The 21,433-nt window shown below is 47.1% G+C and overlaps 1 protein-coding gene across 3 annotated transcripts in view; it reads right to left on the bottom strand.

Moving 5' to 3' along the window:
• The window catches only part of RASGEF1C (RasGEF domain family member 1C), a 107,683-nt gene extending 87,547 nt beyond the window's left edge, over positions 1-20,136 (bottom strand). Inside the window, exon 1 of one of the 3 annotated variants that reach the window (XR_004032637.1) lies at positions 10,497-10,629. Coding sequence is in view for 1 of the 3 variants with exons in the window: in XM_030824244.1 (XP_030680104.1) it covers positions 10,497-10,505 (9 nt within the window). In the remaining 2 variants the exon portion in view is untranslated. Of the gene's footprint in view, positions 1-10,496; positions 10,630-19,958 lie in introns of those variants that run through there. The other 2 variants (XM_030824253.1, XM_030824244.1) reach the window with 2 other exon arrangements.
• Positions 20,137-21,433: the final 1,297 nt, after the last annotated feature.

The following is a 21,433-nucleotide window of genomic DNA, read 5'->3' as shown; positions in this document are numbered from 1 at the left end:
GGCGGAGCTTGCAGTGAGCCGAGATCAAGCCACTGCACTCCAGCCTGGGCAACAAAGTGAGACTCCGTCTAAAAAAAAAAAAAAGAGTCCAGGTACAGTGGTTCATGCCTGTAATCCCAGCACTTTGGGAGGCTGAGGTGGGCGGATCACCTGAGGTCAGGAGTTTCAGACCAGCCTGGCCAACATGGTGAAATCCCATCTCTACTAAAAATATAAAAATTAGCCAGGCATGGTGGCATGTTCCTGTAATCCCAGCTACTCAGGAGGCTGAGGCAGGAGAATCGCCTTTACCCGGGAGGTGGAGGTTGCGATGAGCCAAGATTGTGCCATTGCACTCCAGCATGGGTGACAGGAGCGAAACTCCATCTTAAATAAATAAATTTAAAAAATAAATAAATAAATAAAAAGGATAATAAGAAAATATCATGGACAAGTTTATGCCAATCAGTTGAAAATTTAGATGACATGCAAAAATTATTCAAATGATACAAACTACCAAATTTCACAAAAAATAGATAACCTGAATGACTATATCTATCAAAGAAATTTAAACTGGAGTTAAAAACCTTCTCATAAGGAACAAGACAAGGCCAAGCATGGTGGTTCATACCTGTAAACACAGCACTTTGGGAGGCTAAGGCAGGCAGATAACTTGAGTCCAGTAGTTCAAGACCAGCCTAGGCAACATGGCATAACCCTGTCTCTCCAAAAAATACAAAAATTGGCCAGGCATGGTGGCACACACCTGTGGTGCCAGCTACTTGGGAGGCTAGATGGGCAGACTGATTGAGCCTGGGAGGTCGAGGTTGCAGTGAGCCAAGATCACACCACTGCATTCCAGCCTGGGTGACAGAGCCAGGCCCTATCTCCACAGAAAAAAAAAAAAAAAAAGACAAGAATGCTCGCTTTTACCACTGCTATTCAACATTGTACTAGATGTTCTAACTAGAGCAGTTAGGCAAGAAAAAGAAGTAAATGGCTTTGAAATTAAAAAGAAGTAGTAAAATGATCTCTATTCATAGGTGGCATGATCCCATATATACAAAATCCTACAGAATCCACAAAGAAACTATTAGAGCTAAAAAACAAATTCAGCAAAGTTGCAGGATACAAGATCAACAAATAAATATTAGCTGTATTTCTATACATCATCTATTAATGCTCTGAAAAATGAATTAAGAAAACAATTACATTTATAGTAGCATCCAAAAGAATAACATACCTAGGAATAAATTTAACCAAGAGGAGAAAGATCTGCAGACTGAAAACTATAAAATATTATTTAAGATAAATTAAAGTCTAAATAAATGGAAATACATTTGTGTTCATGGGTTCTAAGATTTAATATGGTAAAGATGGCAATACTAGCCAAAGTGATTTACAGATTCAATGCAATCTCTAGCAAAATTCCAATAGCCTTTTTTTTTTTCAGAAATCAAAATACCCATCCTGGCCAGGCGCGGTGGCTCACACCTGTAATCCCAGGACTTTGGGAGGCCGAGGTGGGCTGGATCAGTTGAGGTTAGGAGTTCAAGACCAGCCTGGCCAACATAGTGAAACCTCATCTCTACTAAATATACAAAAATTAGCTGTGTGCGGTGGCACATGCCTGTAATCCCAGCTACTCGGGAGGCTGAGGCAGAAGGTGGAGGTTGCAGCGAGCCAAGGTCATGCCACTGCACTCCAGCCTGGGTGACAGAGCAAGACTCAGTCTCAAACAAACAAACAAAACAAAAAACCCACCCATCTTAAAATACATATGGAATTGCAAAGGTCCCTAAATAGCCAAAACAATCTTGAAAAAGAACAAAGTTGAAGGACTCATACTTCCTGATTTCAAAACTTACTACGAAGCTACAGTAATCAAAACAGTGTGGTACTAGCCAGTTGATTTTTGAAAAGGGAGCCAACATCATTAATTCAATGAGGGAAAAAAACAGTCTCTATGGTGCTGGGACAACCGGATATCCACATGCAAAAAAATCAAATTGGACCCCTACTTCTTACCATATATAATTATTAATTCAAAATGGATCAGAGACCTATATATATGAGCTAAAACTATAAAACTCTCAGGAGAAAACCTGGGGAGAAACATAGATTTGGCAATGGATTATTGGATGCAACCCCAAAAGTGTAAGAAACAAAAGAAAAAACAGATAAACTAGTCTTCATCAAAATTAAAAACCTGTGTGCATCAAAGGACATTACAAAGAAATTGAAAAGACAAACTACAAAATGGGAGAAAAATTTAACCAAAAGGAGAAAGTCTTGCACACTGAAAACTATAAAATATTATTTAAGAGAAATTAAAGAAAATTTAAATAAATGGAAAGATATTCACAAATTTATATATCTGTAAGAGTCTAGTATTCTGAACATATAAATAACTCCTATAACTTAACAAAGAAAATACAAATAACCCAATTTTTTAAGAAGCAGGCAAAATACTTGAATAGACATTTTTCCAAGAGATATACAAATGGCTAAGAAGAAAATAAAAAGATATTCCACATTATTAGGAAAATGCAAATCACAAGACAATCAAATACCACTTTACACCCGCTAGGATGGCCATAATCAACAAAATAGAAAGTAATAAGTGTTGACAAGGATGTGGAGAAACTGGAAACCTTGTGTGTTGCTGGTGGGAATGCAAAAGGACAGTTTGACAGTTCCTCAAAAAGTCAACTATGGCATTACCAAATGACCCAGCAATTCCACTCCCAGTTACATGCCCCAAATAACTGAAAACAGATCCTCGAACAAATACTTATACATGAGTGTTCACCGCAGGACTATCTTCACTAGCCAAAAGGGGAAAACAACCCACATGTCCATCAACAGAGGCATGGATAAATAACTGAGATACAGACATACAATGGAATATATTCAGCCATAAAAAGGAATCAAGTACAGATACATGTCACCGCATAAATGAACCTCAGAAACATTATGTTATGTGAAAGCCGCTTGACATGAAAGGCCACATGCCACAGGATTCCATTTATATGAAATATCCAGAATAGGTATATATACAGAGAAAGAACACAGGCTGCTGGTTGTCATGGCAGGAGAGGGTAGTAGTGAGTAACTGCTTAAAGAGTATGAAATGTTCCTTGGGGGTGATGAAAATGTTTTAGAACTAAACAGAGGTGGCAGTTACAGAACCTTTGTAATTTATCATATTAAAAGACTAAAGGAAAAACCACATAATCATCTCATAGATGCGAGAGAGCACTGACAAAATCCAAAATCCATTCCCAATAAAAACTCTCAACCAACTAATAATAGACGAGAAGTTCCCCAACTGGATAAAAGGCATCTGTGAGAAACCTGCAGCTTACATCATACTTAACAGTGAAAATTGGAAAACTTTCTCCCTAAGATCAGGAAAAGGCAAGGTGATCCACTTTCTTTTTTTCTTTTATAATTTCAACATTTATTTTAGATTCAGAGGGTACATGTGCAGGTTTGTTACATGGGTATATGGCATGATGCTGAGGCTTGGGGTACGAATGATCCTGTCCCCCAGGTACTAAGCACAGTACCCAATAGTTTTTCAACCCTTGTCTTCCTCTTTCCCTCCCCTCTAGTAGTCCCCTGTGTCTACTGTTGCCATCTTTATGTCCACGAACACCCAGCAATCCACTTTCAATACTTCTATTCAACATTGTAGGGGAGGTTCAGTCTAGTATAATGAGACAAAAAAAAAAAAGAAAGAAAGAAACAAAAGGCATCCAGATTTGAAAAGGAAGGAATACAACTGTTTTTATCTACAAATAATGTGATCATCTATGTAGGAAATGCTACGGAATCTGTACCAAGAGCACTATAATCAGTAAGTGATTCCAGCAAGATTCCAAGATATGAGATCAATACGTAAGCATCAATTGTATTTCTATCTATCAGCAACAAAATGTTGGAAATGGAAATTTAAAAATACTGTTTACACTACATAAAAAATCAAATGCTCAAGGCTCAATCTGAGCAAAGATGTACAAGAGCTGTAGATGGAAAACTGCAAAATATGGCTGAGAGAAATTAAACACGTAAGTAAGTGTCTGTGAGTTAGAAAACTCAGTATTATTAAGATGTCAATTTTCCCAAATGGAGCTATAGACATTACAAATTGATAAGATGATTCTAAAATTTATTTCAAAATGCCAAGAACTGGAAGAGCCACAACTATTTTGAAAAAGTAGAACAAAGTTGAAGTGCTTATGCTAACTGTCTTCAAGACTTGTTTAAAGCTACAAAATCAAGAGAATGGAGTAATGATATCAAGATTGGCAAAGATCAACTGAATACAACTAGAAGTAGAGTCACAAATATATATGGTCAAAGGAATTTTAAAGAAGATGCAAATGCAATTCAGTGGAGAAAGGTGGTTATTTCGGCCGTGCCTGGTGGCTCATGCCTAGTGGCTCTTGCCTGTAATCCCAGCACTTTGGGAGGCCAAGGCGGGTGGATCACCAGAGGTCAAAAGTTTGAGACCAGCCTGGCCAACATGGTGAAACCCCATCTCTACTAAAAATACAAAAAATTAGCCAGGCATGGTGGTGGGTGCCTGTAGTCCCAGCTACTCGGGAGGCTGAAGCAGGAGAATGGCATGAACCTGGGAAGTGGAGCTTGCAGTGAGCTGAGATCACGCCACTGCACTCCAGCCTGGGCGACAGAGTGAGACTCCGTCTCAAAAATAATAATAATAATAATAATAATAATAATAATAATAATAATAATTAGTCAGGCACGGTGGTACATGCCTGTGGCCCCAGCTACTTCGGGGGCTGTAGTAGGAGAATTGCTCGAGCAAGGCTGCAGTGAGCTGTGATCGCACCACTGCCCTCCAGCCTAGGTGACAGAGCTAGACCCTCTCTCAAAAATAATAATAATAATAAAAATTTAAAAAATTACAGAAACAACAGTAAAACCTACAACTATAAAGTTCCTAGAAGAAAATGTAGGAGAAAATCTATAAATTGGAGTTAGGTAAAAATTCCTTAAACACCAAAACATGATTTTAAAAATTGACGAAGTGGACTTAATTGAAATTAAGAACTTGTGCTCTTCAAAGGACACCATTGAGAATAAAATGGCAGCCAGGTATTGGGTGGAAAATTTATAGATTACCTATCTGATGAAAAGAACCCTCAGAAAACAATAAGAAAATGAACCCAATTAAAAATGTGCAAAATATCTGAACTGACAGTTCATCAAAGATTTACAGGTGGCAAATAGGCATAAGAAATGATGCCTCATATCATTAGTCATCTGGGAAATGAAAATGGAAATCACAATGGGATACTCCTGTATGCCTGTTAGAACGGCTAAAATTTAAAGACTGACAATACCAGATGCAGCATGCATGGAAAGCAACTGGAATTGCCATACACTGCTAGAGAAAATGTATTGGTTCAACCACATTGGAATAGAACTTGGCAGTTTCTTAAAACATTAAATGTGAACCTACCATTTAACCTGACCATTCCGTAGGTATTTATCCAAGAAAAATGAAACACATGTCCACACAAAGACTTGCTTATAAATGTTCACAGTGGCTTTATTTATTTATTTTTCGAGATGGAGTCTCGCTCTGTCGCCCAGGCTGGGGTGCAGTGGCGCGATCTCGGCTCACTGCAAGCTCCGCCTCCCGGGTTCACGCCATTCTCCTGCCTCAGCCTCCCAAGTAGCTGGGACTACAGGCACCCGCCACCACGCCCACTTAATTTTTTGTATTTTTAGTAGAGATGGGGTTTCACTGTGTTAGCCAGGATGGTCTCGATCTCCTGACCTTGTGCGCCCGCCTCAGCCTCCCAAAGCTTTGGGATTACAGGCATGAGCCACCGTGCCCAGCCTAAAATATCTTCTTAATGTTAATTTCACCTTTTTTAACGTGGCTACTAGAAAATTTCAAATTAGGCCAGGGGCCCTCATGGTATTTTGACAGGACAGAGCTGCTACAGATCTGACTACCCTGGGGGGAAAGTCAGGGAGGGACATGCACGGTGACATCCTAAGGATACGAAGAGCCCAGCCAGGACCAGGGGACTCAACAGGACAAGTGTTCCCATCCCCTAACAAACCAACAGAGTGAAGACCAAAAAACAAATAAAAACCAACCAACCAAACAGAAAGAACTGTTAGAGAATAAAAGAGACTTAAGAGATACAAAAATCGAATGCGACATGTGGGATGTGGATCTTTCCAGACTTGAACCAACCAACTGTAAAAAGATATTTTTGAAGTAATGGGGGCATCAGATTACAGACTGGCCATTAGATGATACTAAGAAATTATTATTAATTTTATGAGATGTGTCAACTGGCATGAAGGTTACGCAAAGTCCCCATCAGTCCGGGAGGAATCCGCACTGCGTCTCAGATTTGCTGTAAGCACCTAATAGGGTTGGGGTGGCAATCAAGGAAGACGGGCCAGGCATTGCAGCCCTGGGAGCTGGGAGATAGGTGTGTAGTGATTCACATTCTTCCTATTCTGTATGGTGTTTGTTTGTTTTCTGTATGAAAAGGTTGAAAAAAAAAAAAAAAGAGATTCTTTCTCCCTGAAAGTTCACTGGGCCTGGATGCGGTGTGACCTTGGGGTATCCTCCCTGCTTGCAGAGAGCAGGACCCCTGGGCCTTCCTCCCTGTGTGGGCTGGGCGGGGAGGGCAGCCGAACGCGCGGGCTTGGCGCTCCTCTCTCTCCTCATTAAGGTGAGTGGCAACACCACGGATCCTGTTCATTATATGAAATGTGCATCTGTCAATGGCTCTGCTCATGAAATTTGTTAGAGCGCAATAACCTAATTTGTTCCTCTTTCTTATACTCGCTGTTTGCAAAATAGAAGTACATTTTCCCCGGCAAACATTTCAAGAACGGTGACATGCAGATACTTAAGGTCCTTTTCATCATCCAAAGTGCTAATACAATTTGGCTGCACTCATGCGGAAGCATCTGCACAAACTACAGGGCTATGCTCAAGCCCCGGGAGCAGCTGTCACACTCTCACCTCACTCTTTTCAAATCCGTTTCACAATCCGCCTTGCGCACGTTCACAAAAACCACTGATTGTACCATTTTTTATTCTCAAGGGGCTTGTCAGCACAGCCCGCTGGTTGGAAGTGCTAAGCTGGAGAAAAGCCCACTGTGGTCAGGACACTGCCACTTCCCAGGTGACTGATGGGCACTACCATCAGACACTCCAGTCCTGGAAAGTTAGGCGTCACAGGAGACCATCTCCCTACAGCGCTCCGGAGCCTCACTGACCTTCTCCGAGGATTCCGAGCCAGCCCTCTCTCCCCAGCCCACGTGCAGTGGCGGTGGCCAGGGCGGTGGAGCGTACTGAGTGACATGCTGCAGCTCAGAGCTGCGGCTTCTCCTGGCTCCTCCACCTGCCTCTCTTGTGCTTCAGGTCTGCTGAAGGTTGACAGGGAAACCGGGAAATGGCTGGTGAGGAAGGCCCAGCGCCCTCCTGTACCGACGCCATGCTTCCCCTCTGCCTGCAGGATGGTGACCAGGGCGGGGCCCAGTGCCTGCTGCAGAGAACAGCCTGGAGTCGCAGGGCCTCTCAAGCTGGGGCCTTGACCTTGGCTCCTCCCTCCTCTCCTTCTCCAAACACACACGTGGTCTGACTCCTGTCTGACCTTGGAGAGCAGCTGGGGCATCGCGCCCTCCCGCCAGCGTCCCTGGAGCTGACTCCCACCGCAGCCCTCACACAGACATGAGCTCAGGGACACCTTGAGGTACCTTGCAGGGAGGTGTCTCCAAACTGAGAAGGGCGTCTGCAGAGTACAGACCAACAGGAGGTGCGTGAGAAGACGACACGGGAACTCCTTACAACATGACTGTGAAAATGACTGTGCTATGTAACATTTGCTACGTGAAAAGCTTACCTGTAGCGTACACATGTGTCAAAAAGCACAACAAACAGATACCTGCAGGCCGGCCGCCTGGTGAGGCAGTGGCATGTCGCAATCACCCGTGCATCCTCCCTGCCCACAGATCCTCCCCGTCCAGGTCCCCACTATCTGGAATATTATTAAAAACACTTATTTATTATTAAGGTAGGATTGACAAGTAAAAATTGTATCTATGGTGTACAATGTGATGTTTTGATGTATGCAGACACTGTGCAATGGCTAAGTCAAGCTACATTGACCTATCACTTTGCATATTTACCATTTTTTTGTCGTGTAGAGCTTTTAAAAATTCATTTAAAAACATTTCTTCCTTAACTATTCAATAGAACTCACTAGGGATGCTTCCTCGGCCTGGTATGTTCTGTTTGGGAAGCCTATTAATGATAAATTCAACTTATTTAACAGAAATAGTATTGTTCAGGGTCGGGCACAGTGGCTCACGCCTGTAATCCCAGCACTTTGGGAGGCCAAGGCAGGTGGATCACTTGAGGTCATGAGTTCAAGACCAGCCTGGCCAACATGGTGAAACCCCATCTCTACCAAAAATATAAAAAATTAGCCAGGTGTGGTAGCAGAAGACTGTAATACCAGCTACTCAGGAGGCTGAGGCAGGAGAATTGCTTGAACCTGGGAGGAGGAGGTTGCAGTGAGATCACACCATTGCACTCCAGCCTGGGCAACAGTGAGACTCTGTCTCAGGAAAAAAAAAAAAAAAAAAAAGAAAACGAAAGAGTATTGTTCAGGTTTTGTATTTCTTCTTATGTCAGTCTTGGTAAGTTATGTCTTTTGGGGTGTTTGTTCATTTTCTCTGAAGTATATCAAATGTATTGGTACGAGGTTCTTCATAAAAATCCCTTGCTATCCTCGCCACCTGGGGAGAATCTGCAGCGACGGCCCTTTCTCCCTCCTGATGTTGATCATTTGTGCTTCCTCTTTTTTTGCCTTGGTCAAGCTGGCGGGCAATCAACTTGATTCATCTTTTAAAACAGGTATTTCTCTGTTTATCAATCTCTATTCTCACAAGATAAAGTTTAAGGAGAACTTGGCACACCGTGCTTGATAGGAAGCACTCAATAAAAATTCTGTATTTCAAAGCACGGCCTAGCTGTAGCATTTCTGAGTAACACCAGGGTAACTATCCAAAGAGCCTGAGGGCTCCCAGGACCCGACTTCACCCCAAAATGTGGAGCTGGGTGTGCTGCCCGAGGCTGGCGTTGGTGAGGCTCCCCTCAGACCTCACCGCAGGGCAGGGCTGCTCTCACTGCTGGGTGCCTGTGGCCAGCCTGCCTCTGATGAGCCTCCTTGTCCCCCTGCAGCACGATCCCGTTCCTGGAGAGTCCCCTCTGGGGACTGAGATTTGGCGTCAGGAAGCAGGGGTGCATCAAGCACACGGGAGCGAAGCAGGGGTGCATCAAGCACACGGGAGCGAAGCAGGGGTGCATCAAGCACACGGGAGGGAAGCAGGGGTGCATCAAGCACACGGGAGGGAAGCAGGGGTGCATCAAGCACGCGGGAGCGAAGCAGGGATGCATCAAGCACACGGGAGCTCTCTGCCTTGCCTCCCTCAGCCAGCAGCCACACACCTGTGAATCACTCGACAATGGCTGGGACAGAGGGGAGCCGGAACCCCGGGACAGCAGAGGGAAGCAATGGCGGGATCCAGGGTGCTGCTCGGGGCAGTGGCGGCCTCTGAGAGTGGACCCAGGCTGGACAGAGAAGGCCTGGGGGTTAACAGAGAGGCGCTCCTGGCTGAGCCCAGCTCAGGCCTGAAACCCACGGCTGCTCAGCACGTGTTTGTTGGGTGGTCCACGTGATGGGCAGATGGGAGGCTGTGAGCAGAGAGAGGTTCACAAAGACAGAGAGTGAGCGCAGTCCACGCTCAAAAATAGCCCAGACTGTCAACTGCACAAACCCCAGACGGCAGGCTGAGCTCATGGCCCACACTGGCTGTGTGGCCCTGGGATGTCCCCTTGCGTCCCTGAGCCTCCGTTTCCCCCTCTGTAAATCGATGGCAGCTGCTGTGGGAATTACCTGAGGCCACAGGTACTCAGCCAATGGCACTGTGCAGGTGTTTAAACCATCACAGACAGCAGTGGTCATTTTACTATCTATTATTTAGCCAGATGGGCACTTTTGAACACTGTCTGGATTTTAAAACAAACAACTAAACAACTTCCTGACCAAAGGACCCGGGTAGATATTTCCTCTGCAGGGGCACTAATTAGCTATTCCAAGAGTCTGCACTCCATCCCACGCTTAGCGACATCCACTGCACGTAAAGCAGAAATGCACCAATTAGGATGCCGGTGTGGGACTGGAAGGCCTTGAACTGCTAACAGTGGCGTCAGTTAGCTTATTCAAAATTAATAAACCAAGGTGACCTCTCCCTTCCCTCCCTCTCTCCCTCCCTTCCCTTCCCCTTCCCTCCTCTCCCCTCCCCTCCCTCCCCTCCCTCCCCTCCCTCCTTCCTTCTTTCCCGGATGGGATCTTGTTCTGTGGCCTTGAACCCCTGACCTCAAGCGATTCTCCCACCACAGCCTCCCAAAGCGCTGGGACTACAGGTATCAGTGACCTCACCTGGCTCATATTAAATTTCTTGACTGTGCATTCAAATTGTGGTTTTGTAGAAGAATTTCCGTGTTCTAAGGTGATGCTGATGTCTTGATTCCTGCAGCTTACTCTTAAATGGCTTAGTAAAAATAATGAGCAAATGTTACAAAGTGTTAAAAATTGGGCCAGACGTGGTGGCTCACGCCTGTAATCTCAGCACTTTGGGAGGTCGAGGTGGGTGGATCACAAGGTAAGGAGTTCAAGACCAGCCTGCCCAACATGGTGAAACCCTGTCTCTACTAAAAATACAAAAATTGAGCATGGTGGCACGTGCCTGTAATTCCAGCTACTCAGGAGGCTAAGGCAGGAGAATTGCTTGAACCGGGACCTGGGAGGCGGAGGTTGCAGTGAGCCGAGATTGTGCCACTGCATTCCAGCCTGGGCTACAGAGCGAGATTCCATCTAAAAAAAAAAAAAAAAAAAAAAAAAAAAATTGATGGATTTATTTAATAGATGAAGAGTACATCATTTTTTTTTTTTTTTGAGACGGAGTCTCGCTCTGTCCCCAGGCTGGAGTGCAGTGGCACTATCTCGGCTCACTGCAAGCTCTGCCTTCCAGGTTCACGCCATTCTCCTGCCTCAGCCTCCCGAGTAGCTGGGACTACAGGCGCCCGCCACCTCGCCCGGCTAATTTTTTGTATTTTTAGTAGAGACGGGGTTTCACCATGTTAGCCAGGATGGTCTCGATCTCCTGGTCTCGTGATCCGCCCGCCTTGGCCTCCCAAAGTGCTGGGATTACAGGCATCAGCCACCGTGCCCGGCCAAGTACACCATTCTTTATGGAGCTTTTCAAGTAAAAAGGTTGCAGCCATCTCTAGGTCCCCAGAGATAATGGCGGCCACCTAAATCCAATCCTCTCCTTGGTAAAAGCCAATATGGACCAAGCAGGAGAGCGAATAAAACCATCCATGCCCATGCCTCCAGCATGAGTAGGAAACAGGGCGTGCACCCCTCTAACTGGCGTGGGCGAGGAAAGAACACCCCAACATTCAGAACCGGCTCCAGGGCCCACGCTGGCATTGGTGGCGTGAGGGCTCAGGGAGAGGCACTGTGGGAATGAGGAGAGGGGAGCTGGGGCCAAGAACTACGAAAAAAAGAGAGTCCTTTAGCCAAGTGTGGTGGCAGGTGCTTGTCTCAGCTACTCTGCAGGCTGAGGTGGGAGGATCGCTTGAGCCCAGGAGTTGGAGGCTGCAGTGAACTGTGATCGCACCAGTGCACTACAGCCTGGGTGACAGAGCGAGACCCTGTCTCCAAATAAAAACAAGAAGAAGAAAGTCCCACCCCACATGGGGAAACAGAGCACGCCTGGAGGTGGGTGTCGGAGCACTGGCGGCTGGGGAACTGAAAGGAGACAGCATTCGGGCCCGGAGGTGGCTGTCTCAGGAAGGCCCTGCTTCTAGGGGCCAGGCATGTGGCCTGGAAGTAGAGGCAGCCTTCGGAGGCTTGCTAGTAACAGACAGGAAGTAGCCAGCCTGGACATTCAAGGACCTACGGAAGCCAAAGTGAATATTGTAAACTCAGAAAACACAAGTCCACTCCCGCCTCCCAAAGCACGAGTAAAATGGTGCACTTCACTACAACAACAGGAGAGGGCGCTCTTACACTAGGAAACCTACTACAGTTCCCACGCCCCCAGCTCCTGCCTGTAGCCATCTGTTACTACAGGTCCAGGCAAATTAAGACACTTCTAAGCTAACAGATAATATCCATACAAAGCCAGTATAAAGAGTCGACACTAATCCTTCCCACAAACCCCCAATTTACAAAGGGAAAAACGACACGCAACACCTCAACTTGAATTACCTAATGCTATGGTCTGGAAGTTTACGTCCCCCCAAATTTATACATGGAAACGTAGTCCCCGTGTGATGGCATTTGGAGTGGGGCTTTTGTGAGGTGATTAGGTCTCGAGGGCAGAGCCCTCATCAATGAGATTAGTGCCCTTAGAAAAGAGGATCCAGAGAGCTCCCTCGCCCCTTCCTCCATGTGAGGGCGTGAGGAGAGGAGCCATCTACGAACCGGGATGTGGCCCTCACCACATACCTTGATCTTGTACCTCCAGCCTCCAGAACTGTGAGAAATCGTTGTTTGTAAACTAACCCAGTTTCTGATATTTTGTTACAGCAGCCTGAACAGATGAAGACACACTAAAAATTCAGACACATGAAGAAAATCTCTACATTATACATTCAAAAACTCAACAGAAATGGACCCCAGAAAAAGGTAAATGTGAAATTAGAGTTGCCCGAACTCATGAAAGAAAATGAGGAAAAGACCATCATCTCAGAAATGAAGACTGAATCAGAAAATCTCTTAGGGAGAACAGATTTGACTAAAAGCTTAATAGTGTTCATTAAGGAAATGAATGAAAACGACCATAAAGCAAAAATAAAATTCATAGAGAAAGCAATCTAGAAGACAGATGAAAAACAGATCTAACACAAACATATGATTGGCATCCCTGAAGAAAAAAGGTAAAATAATGGTACATAATTAACATTTAACACTATAATCTAAGAAAATGTTTTAGAAATAAAAGAAGACTTGGCCGGGCGCGGTGGCTCACGCTTGTAATCCCAGCACTTTGGGAGGCCGAGGCGGGCGGATCACGAGGTCAGGAGATCGAGACCACGGTGAAACCCCATCTCTACTAAAAATACAAAAAAATTAGCCGGGCGTGGTGGCAGGCGCCTGTAGTCCCAGCTACTCGGAGAGGCTGAGGCAGGAGAATGGCGTGAACCCGGGAGGTGGAGCTTGCAGTGAGCTGAGATCGCGCCACTGCACTCCAGCCTGGGCGACAGAGCGAGACTCCGTCTCAAAAAAAAATAAAAAAATAAAAGAAGACTTAAATCTGCATATTCAAAGAGTCCCCCACATACCTAAGATCATTTCCAAGAGAATGCCTAGTAAAATGATTAGACTTTTAAAATAAAGAAAAAAAATTATTTGGCGCTCCAGAGAAAGAATCAAGTCACTTACAAAGGAAAGAAAGGCATGTTTATATCAGACATCTTGTCAACAATGTACAAGCAATACAACCCATAACAACATTTTTAAAAATTTAGGGACAGAAAGTAAGAGGCAAGGATTTTATAACCAGCCAATCTATCCTTCAAGTAGCAAGAGTATAGAAAGAAAGCAAGCAGGAAATACAGTACTCACAAGTCTTTCTTAAGGAACCAACAGAAGCTAAGCTTTGTCCAGTCAAAGGGTGACTGGGAAAACTTTGGCAAAAATAAATATTAGTAATCAGAATCCAGCACCATTGTGGCAGGCAGTTTCTATGGCGTTCACCCTCATGATCTCTACCTCTTGGTGTTCATACATTTGGGACTGGGTGGGGCTTTTGACTTTCCTCTAAGCAATAGACTATGGCAAAGATGATAGGATATCACCACTGGGATTATGTTACGTTGTCATATCATGTATGTCACGTTATACTATGTTATGTTTTGTTATGTGATGACTCTCTAGGGACTCTTTGCGGGCTTGACAGAGTAAGCAGTCATGCTGGGGAAGCCCACGTGACAAAGAACTGTGGGTGGTCCCGAGGAACTGGGGGTGACACTTAGAAGTTGAGGTTGGCCTCTAGCCAACATCCAGCCAAAATTTTAAGCTCTAAATGTAACTACAAAGAACTAAATACTGCCAACAACCACATGAGTGGGGGAGCAAACCGTTCCCTAGCTGAGTCTCTACATATGAACCTAATGCCGTCCACCACCAGCACTCAGCTAAGCCATGCCCAGGCTCGTGATCCACAGAAATGATGAGCTAATAAGCCATGTGTTGCTTTAAGCCACTAGGTCAATGATAACTTATTACACAGCAATAGATAACTAATACAATGATACCAAAACATACTACAGGCTGGGCGTGGTGGCTCACGCCTATAATCCCAGCGCTTTGCGAAGCCAAGGCGGGAGGATCACTTGAGGCCAGAGTTCGAGACCAGCCTGGCCAACATGGTGAAACTCCATCTCTACCAAAAATATAACTTAACCGGGCATGGTGGTGCATGCCTGTAATCCCAGCCACTTGGGAGGTTGAGGCAGGAGAATCGCTTGAACCCGGGAGGCAGAGGTTGGAGTGAGCCAAGATCATGCTACTGCACTCTAGCCTGGGCGACAGCGTGAGACTCTGTCTCAAAAAACAAACAAACAAACAACAACAACAACAACAAGTGAAATTTGGGGGAAAGCAAAAGTTGTATGTAGCTTTTTGACTGTGTGGGGGTCAGCATACCCAACCTTCTCATTGTTCAAGGGCCAACTGTAATTGCTAAACTATATTCCATTGTATGGACATATATCTTGTTTATTTATTCACCAGTTGATGAACAACTGCGTTGTTTCTACTTTTCTGGCCATTATAAGCAATGCACTTATGAGCATTTGTGTACAAGCCTTTGTGTGGACATTTCATTGTTTTCATTTCTCTTAGATTCCTGGGAGTTTTTATTTTTAAATTTTTATGTTTAAATTTTAAAGAAACTGCCAAACTATTTTCTACATCATGTCCAAGTGGGACTTATTTCAGAAATGCAAAGATGGCCTAGTGTTAATATTCATACGTTTTGTGTCTGTTTACCTCAGCCTAGTCCCAGACCTGATATTGGGAAATCCATCACATGACTCATTATGTTAATAGTAATAAGGAGAAATATCAGATCATTATCTCCATACATGGCTCTAACAAAGGTCAACACCAATCCTGATTTTTAAAACCACCAATAAAATAGGAGTCAATGGATATTCCCCTATCTATCTATCTATCTATCTATCATCTATCTGTCTATCTCTTCCCATCCTAACGTCAGCATCTTTCTTCATAGGGGAAGCATTAGAGGCCTTTTTACTAAGGTCAGGAACGAGGTAAGGAGGCCCACCACATCCATTATTTAATACTGAATTGGAGGTATTCAGCCAATTTAATTAGATAAAAGAAAGCATAAAAATCAGTAGAGAAGCAGTAAAGCTATTTGAATTTGTAGATGACAGAATGACTAATAGAATCAAAGATATGACTAACAACAGGCCGGCCATGGTGGCTCATGCCTGTAATCCCAGCACTTTGGGAGGCCAAGAAGGCAGATCATCTGAAGTCAGGAGTTCGAGACCAGCCTGGCCAAGATGGCGAAACTCCGTCTCTACTAAAAATACAAAAATTAGCCTGATGTGGTGGCAGGCACCTGTAATCTTAGCTACTTGGGAAGCTAAGGCACGAGAATCACTTGAACCTGGAAGGTGGAGGTTGTGGTGAGCAGAGATCATGCTACTGCACTCCAGTCTGGGTGACAGAGCGAGACTCCATCTCAAAAAAAAAAAAAATAAATAAAATAAAAATAAAAATAAAAACTAACAACAAAACTAACAACAAAAATTCAGGTAAGACGGAAAGATGTAAAATAACATACACAAAACAGTAGCCAATTCAAAGACATAATTGAAGAAAAAACATTTATAGTGGCAACACACAAGATAAAAATACTCATGAATAAACTTCATAAGAAATATGAAAAACATGTGTGAGGAAAACTTCAAAAGACTCCTAGAAGTAGTCTTGACACACAGAAAGACATCTCTCAGTTTTAGATAAGATAACTCAACCTCATAAAGATGCCAATTATCCTCAAGTTAATATACAAGCCTAATGCAAACTTAATACGCTCTCCTTCCCCGCCCAAATACCTGCAACATGCTGCAACAGCCAGGAAATCCTTGCAGTAAAAAGCGGTGGAAGGAACTTGCCCACCACATATTAAAGCACAACAAGGAGAGTTCAGCCCAATCTCTCTCCTCTACTGCAATGGTCTTGAATAAAGTCCTCTTTGCCATTATTATTATTATATTATTTATTATTATTATTATTATTTTGAGACAGAGTCTCACTCTGTTGCCCAGGCTGGAGTGCAGGGGTACGATCTCAGCTCAGCTCACTGCAAAATCTGCCTCCCAGGTTCAAGCGATTCTCATGCCTCAGCCTCCCAAGTAGCTAGGATTACAGGCATATGCCACCATACCCAGCTAATTTTTTATATTTTTTGGTAGAGACAGGGTTTCACCATGTTGGCCAGGCTGGTTTCGAACTCCTGACCTCAAGTGATCCGCCCACCTCAGCCTTCCAAAGTGCTGGGATTACAGGCGTGAGCCACTGTGCCAGGCCCTCCTTGCCTTTAAATATATATATTTTTCTCTCTCTCTCTTTCTCTCTTTTACCAGTATGTGAACAGATGGAATAGACAGACCTGTGAAACAAACTAGAAAGCCCAGAAACAGGCCCAGGGCTTGGATTTTTAGTGTATGATGAAGGTGCATTTCAGATCACTGGAGGAAAGATGACCTTTTAAATAAATGGCTTTGGGATAGAGTGCTAGACATTTAGAAGAAGATTAAATTGGATCCACAGACTAAGTACAAAACTAAACAAATATTAGAAAACACAGATGATTGCTTTATAATTGGGCTTTTCATAGTTAGAAAAGTCTAACTATGATTCCAAATCTATGTGAAAAGATGTCCAATTTCATTTATAATAATAGAAATATAAATTTAAAATACACTGAAATACTGTTTCTCAGCTCTCAAACCAGCGAGGCTGTGGGGAAACAGAAGACACTGTGATACATTGGTAGTGGGAATGCAAAATGATGCTACCTCTTGACAGGGAATTTGGGACTAGCTAACAAAATAAATCCACATTCACTCCTACTTCTCGAAGTGTGTTCTAAATATACACCTTTGCAAATACTAACAATGTAGTTGCAAGGTTATCCATTACTCCATTATGTTAAATTTAAAAAGGCTTGGAAAAAAACCAAAATTGTTCATCCACAGGACATAATTTGAATAAACAATAATAGTATAGCCACAGAACGAAATACTATGTGAGTGTAAAAAAGAATGAGACAGGTCTCCATGAACTGGTAAGAAGTTACTTTCAGGACATACTTCTAACTGAAGAAAAACAAGGAGCTGTACGGCTAACTTTTGTGATAATGCTTAAATGACTTGTTGTGCAGAAAGAGACACAGGAAGGATAAACCAGAAAATATTTTAAATGGCTACCAATGGTGTGGGAACAAGGAAGAAGATGCAGGAGTGGGATTGAGACCTTTAAGGATAGCTTTTTAATAGTTTTGACCTTTCAACCATGTGTTTTACATATTCAAAAAATAAAATTACATCCTAAAGTCTAAAGGAAAAAAAGCTCCAAATTGAATGCAAGTAGAAACACACGAAGCTAACAGTGTGTCCGATTGATAACATCATCACACAGCACTCCGCCTGCACACCCGCAGCACTCCGCCTGCACAGCCGCAGCACTCCGCCTGCACACCCGTGGAAATCCCGATGCTGACCTAGTAGGTGTTGACTGGCTTCGGTGCGGATGCAATAATTCTGAAACTATTTCGGGGTGCATTGCAGAGCTAAGTAAATGATTAAATATATTCACGTTTGGGGGAACAAGGTTCTCACTGCAGGAGAAAGGGAATGGAAATATTAATTTTTAGTAAAAAAGAAAGGTGCCTTGGCTTGGTCCACTGACAAGGCCTAGAGGCAGCGAGTGCACGCCCCACGCTAAGCCCGGGTCCCACGCAAGGAACCAAGACCCCTTGGAGAAATGGCTGACTCTGGATGTGGGTCCAGGTACAAGTGAGAGCTGGAACCACCTCAGAGACTGGCGGGGACATGGCAGGAGGGTGCAGACCCCGGCCTGAAAAGGGCCAGTTCCCGGGCAGGGCCCCACATCTGGCGGCCTGCGGGCTCCTCCTCGCCAGTCCCGCCCGGGCTCCGCAGCCTGTCTGTCCCTCTCTCGCCTGTCCGTCTGTCCGTCTCTCGCCTGCCCTCCCTCTCCTGCCCTGGCAGTGCGCCCACCCGCCGCCAGGGGCAGCCTTTCAACTCCCAACCTCCAAACGCCCTGGGGGCTGCCCAGGACATCCAGACCCTGTACCGTCTCGGCTCCAGCTCCGCCCCCTCCTGCCCTCAGGGATCTCACCCGCGCTGTTCCCCCAGGCTACCCGTCCATCACAGCACAGGCAGGGCTCCCCGCCCAGGACAGCCTTCCTGACCAGACGCAGGCTCCGCCGCGCCCTGGTCTCCCTCTGCCCCAGTCACCCTACTGCATGTTCTTCCCAGCACGCATTCTTGGCCATGTCCTTGTTTTTCCCTCTGATTCCTTGTTTGGTGTCCCCTCCCACACCAGCTAGTGAGCACTTACAGGGGCAGGCAGCAGGCGGCACACAGTAGGCGCTCAATGAATGTGGCCAGTGAGTGGACAACCCTAGTCCCCCTCCACCGGTCGCCTGGCACAGTGGCTGCACTATGGCTGTTGAAGCCAGTCCTACCAGAGGCGGGACCCCAGCGTTGCCACTCCATGGTCCCGCCCTTCTCTAAACCTCAGTTACTCCACCTGCCTGGCAGGCAGAGCTTCCCAGGACTCTTCTCAGGCTCCCGGGGCTGAGCAGAACTTCTGTCTCCCCCACAGCCCCAGGAGGCAGGAGGTAGGGGCCCGGAAGAGCTCCTCTATCACCCCAACTTGCCAGCTCTGTCTTTCCCACAGTTTCCCACGCCCACGCTGAGCATGGGGCGGCGTCGGCAGCACCCTTCCCCAAGTCCCCCCAAGCATCGCTTTCCCAATCTAAATACAAAGAGTGGACCAGGTGGTCCCTTGATGCCGTCCGCTGTCACTGCGTGAGGGACACACCCGGGACTCCCAGCAGACCCCACTCTTCTCGCAGGCCCTCTGACAAGTAGTAGCGCTGGTCCTTTCCTCAAATCCGATCCCATCCTCAGGGGCGACAGCACCCTCTTCCCCCAGGCGCAAGGTCCTTTCCCTTCTGCACCTGCACTGGCAGGTCTGCCTTCCCGTCCCCATTTCATAGACGTGGAAACTGAGGTCCGGTGCGGGTGGAGGCTTTGGTCCAGGCTGGCTTTTCCTGCCACTCGAGTGGCTGAAAGAAGCTTGCTCCTCGCGCCCAGCAGGGGCTGGGGGCGCGCGGCGGAGCCCGGTCTCCCGCCAGGTGGCCGGGGGTGTGCCCTTAGGGTCCCCTCCCCGCCACGCCTGCGCCTCCAGTCCCGGCAGCCGCGCGGACCCCGCCCCTGCTGACACCGGCGCACGCTCCCGCGCCGCGCGCAGCCTCCCGCCACCCGCCGACCCCGCCGCACAGACCGCACACTCACGTGCGCCGCGGTCCCGGCCCCGCCGGCCGGCCACGCGCACTGTCACCACGCGCGAACCTGTGCTCTGGGTCAGGCCCGCGCGTGTCCGCCAACGGCCCGGACACCGGCCGTCCCCGCCGGGCTCGCTGCCCCGCACCCACGCCGCGACCTGGCCCGCGCCCCGCGCCCGCCGGCAGCCCTCCCCAGCCCCCGCGAGCCCGCGCCCCTGCCCGCACCGCCAGGTGTCTCCCGGCCGCGCACCACTCACCGGCTCCCGGCGCGCCGGAACTCCGGGCCCGGCCCATGGGCAGCGCCCGGTGCGAGCCTCGGCGCCGCGGACCGGGACGCCGCGGACCCGGGGCGCCGCCCGCCGCCGCCGCCGCCGCCGCCGCCCGACCGCCGGCTCCCAGCGCAGCCCGCACGAGCGCCTGGCAGCGGCCCCAGAGCAACGCGGCGCTGCGCCCCCTCGTGGCACTCAGGGAGCGCGGAGCGGGCGGGGCGCGGGGTGGAGCTGCGGGAGCCGGCGGGCGGCGCTGCACACCAGGGCCCTCCGCGCCCAGGCCGCGGAGCCAAGCGTCCCGCCCTGCGTTCAGGTCTCCGCGGCGGCTGGCCTCCCGCGCCGGGACCACCCGCTCAGGCCGTCAGACGCTGCCCTCCCGAGCGTGGACCCTGGCGGACTCTGCGCCCGAGCTGCCCCAGCCTACACCTCGCCTGGTGGGCCTCTGGCGCCCCAAAACCCAGTTCAGCCTCTCTCCTCAAGACTGGGCCCGGCCCGGTTCTCTGAACTGGCCTCCTACCATGGCCACCTAGGTTGTCTGTGTCCCCCAGTGGGACATCCCTGGGTGGGCATCCATCAGGGGATGAGGAAAGGGCACCCCACCCCCAAACTTCTCGGTGCTCTCCCGTGGCCCCCAGGGAGGGTGGACACCACTTTGAAGACACCGGGGTGCTGGGAGGATGGCGATACATGATTTCACTTTTAGAAAGGGAGAGGGGCTCTAATAGGATCCAGTGGCCTCCTTGAACTGAGAGAGAGGGTGTGTGTGTGTGTGTGTGTGTGTGTGTGTATGGATGTGCACATGTGTGCATGCATGGTATATGCAGTATGTGTATGTGCATTTGTGTGAATGTGTGGTGGTTCTATGCATGTGTATGCAGCACATGTGTGTAATGTGTGTGTGCTGTATGCTTGTGTATGTAGTGCTATGTGTTTTGTGCACGTGTGTGTGCTGTATATATGTGATGCTGTGTGCATGAGTGTGTGGTATATGCATGTGTGTGTTTGCTGTGTGCATGTGTGTGTGCTGTGTGCATGTTGGTGCTGCGTGCATGTGTGTATGTTGTGTGCATGTGTGTGGTGTATGTGATGTGTGCTGTGTATGTGCGTGGTGCTGTGTGCATGCTTGGGCTCTATGCATGTGTGTGCTGTGTGCATGTGGGTGTGCTGTGTATGTGTGGTACTGTATGCCTGTGTGCTGTGTGCATGTGTGTGTTGTATGCACATGTGTGGTATTGTGTGCACGTGTGTGGAGGGTAAGTGTGGGTCTGATCCCGATCTGGACTGGCCCCAGGATAAAGGAAAGCATCACAGATGGGATCCCCTGGAAGCAGAGGTAGAGATGTGGGTGCGGGTTGTTTATGTGGGGGGATCCCAGGTGAGCAGGCTGGTGGAGCCCCTTTGGGGAACTGCAGGAAGCATCTTGGAATTCTCCTGCTAGGCAGAGGATCTCCCCCACGTCTCCT

Source organism: Nomascus leucogenys, chromosome 2, assembly GCF_006542625.1.
Source record: "Nomascus leucogenys isolate Asia chromosome 2, Asia_NLE_v1, whole genome shotgun sequence".
Taxonomy (NCBI): domain Eukaryota; kingdom Metazoa; phylum Chordata; class Mammalia; order Primates; family Hylobatidae; genus Nomascus; species Nomascus leucogenys.
This window is presented reverse-complemented; position numbering and strand designations above follow the sequence as displayed.